Source organism: Aplysia californica, unplaced genomic scaffold (assembly GCF_000002075.1).
Source record: "Aplysia californica isolate F4 #8 unplaced genomic scaffold, AplCal3.0 scaffold01063, whole genome shotgun sequence".
Taxonomy (NCBI): domain Eukaryota; kingdom Metazoa; phylum Mollusca; class Gastropoda; order Aplysiida; family Aplysiidae; genus Aplysia; species Aplysia californica.
Window position 1 is genome coordinate 1 of NW_004798333.1, and position 1,534 is coordinate 1,534.

General features: G+C 42.8%; 1 protein-coding gene across 1 annotated transcript in view; it reads right to left on the bottom strand.

Moving 5' to 3' along the window:
- Window positions 1-163: 163 nt before the first annotated feature.
- Window positions 164-1,534, bottom strand: part of LOC106013619 (A disintegrin and metalloproteinase with thrombospondin motifs 14) — a gene marked incomplete at its 3' end in the record, with an annotated part of 1,906 nt that continues 535 nt past the window's right edge. Inside the window, 1 exon segment of the mRNA XM_035973217.1 lies at window positions 164-376. Coding sequence (XP_035829110.1) covers window positions 164-223 — 60 coding nt within the window.

The window sequence follows — 1,534 nt, forward strand, 5'->3', positions numbered from 1 at the left end:
CATGAAAGGTGTTGAGCCCAAAAACAAAAATTTGATTAAAATTCACAAACCCGCAGAAAAATGCAAGTTTCTTCACTTTGATTATTTTGACGAGAGCCTGATTCCACCACGCTGCCTCACATATGTTACAAAAACAGAAACATCCCTTGGGGGTCCCACCTACCTGTAGACACACAGAGAGCAGCAGAAGAAGACTGGCCACGTAGCTCGCTGGTACAGCCATCCTGCCTCCTGGCACGAGACACAACAACAGTGGACTGTAGTTGTGGTGGTGGTGGTGGTGGGCGCGGAACTCCGCTAGCCTAGGGCTCAGTCCGTCCCGGATTTAGAACTCTCTCCAGCAGCTGGTGGAGATGAGCAGCTTTGTTAACAAGCACTGTAATAATATACGTGACGGCGTGACGGCGTGATTGCGTGACTGCGTGACAACGACACTACGTAGTTTGCGTAGCCACTGACTACCTGACTGTGTGTGACGGTGTGACTACGTGACAACGTGACAGCGTGACTATGTGACTGCGTGACTATGTGACTGCACGACCATGTGATTGCGTGATTACGTGACTTTGTGACTCCGTGACTAGGCGACTACGCGAGCTGTGAGTGTCAACTAGAGAACTAACAAGCGTGACAATCTTCATACACCCCGTCACTTCTGCTCGAAAAATTAACACTCTGGTGTGTTAAGGCAGGTTACTTTTGGTGACCACAAAAAAAATTGAAACCGCTGTCGTTATAGACCAGGATGCTTCTGGTGAGAAAACAAACCCTCTCTTGCAATAATAAGATTCACTAAATCTCTAACTCAAAAACTCATCAACTCACTAACTCAATAACTCAGTAACTCGCTTATTCATTAACTCACTAACTCGCTTACTCACTAATTCACTAACTCACTAACTCGCTTACTCACTAATTCACTAACTCGCTCACTCACTAATCACTAACTCACTAACCCACTAACTGATCAACTCAGTTATTCACTAACTCACAAACTCACAAACTCACTAACTCAGAAACTCGCCTCCTCACTTTCTCACTAACTCAAAAACTCATTAACGCACTAATTCACTAATTCGCAAACTCACTAACTCACACTTTCACAGACTCACAGACTCACAAACTCGCTTACTCGCCTTCTCACTAACTCACTAACTCACAATTTCACCGACTCACCAATTCACTAACTCACTAAATAACACACTCACTAAATAACAAACTCACTAAATAACAAACTCACTAACACACTAACACACCAACTCACAAACTCGCTGACTCACAAAATCATTAACTCACCAATTCACTAACTCCCTAACTCACTAACTCACAATTTCACAGACTCACCAACGAACTAACTCACAAACTGACAAACTCACTAACTCACAAACTGACTAACTCACAAACTCTCAAAATTAACGAGCACACTAACTCATTACTTTTAATATCATTCTTGTCTACAAGACACATGAGCAAGTTTTCAACTATTTTCGAAACCCCTTCATTATTGACCCACTGAGGATCGAGATATATTATA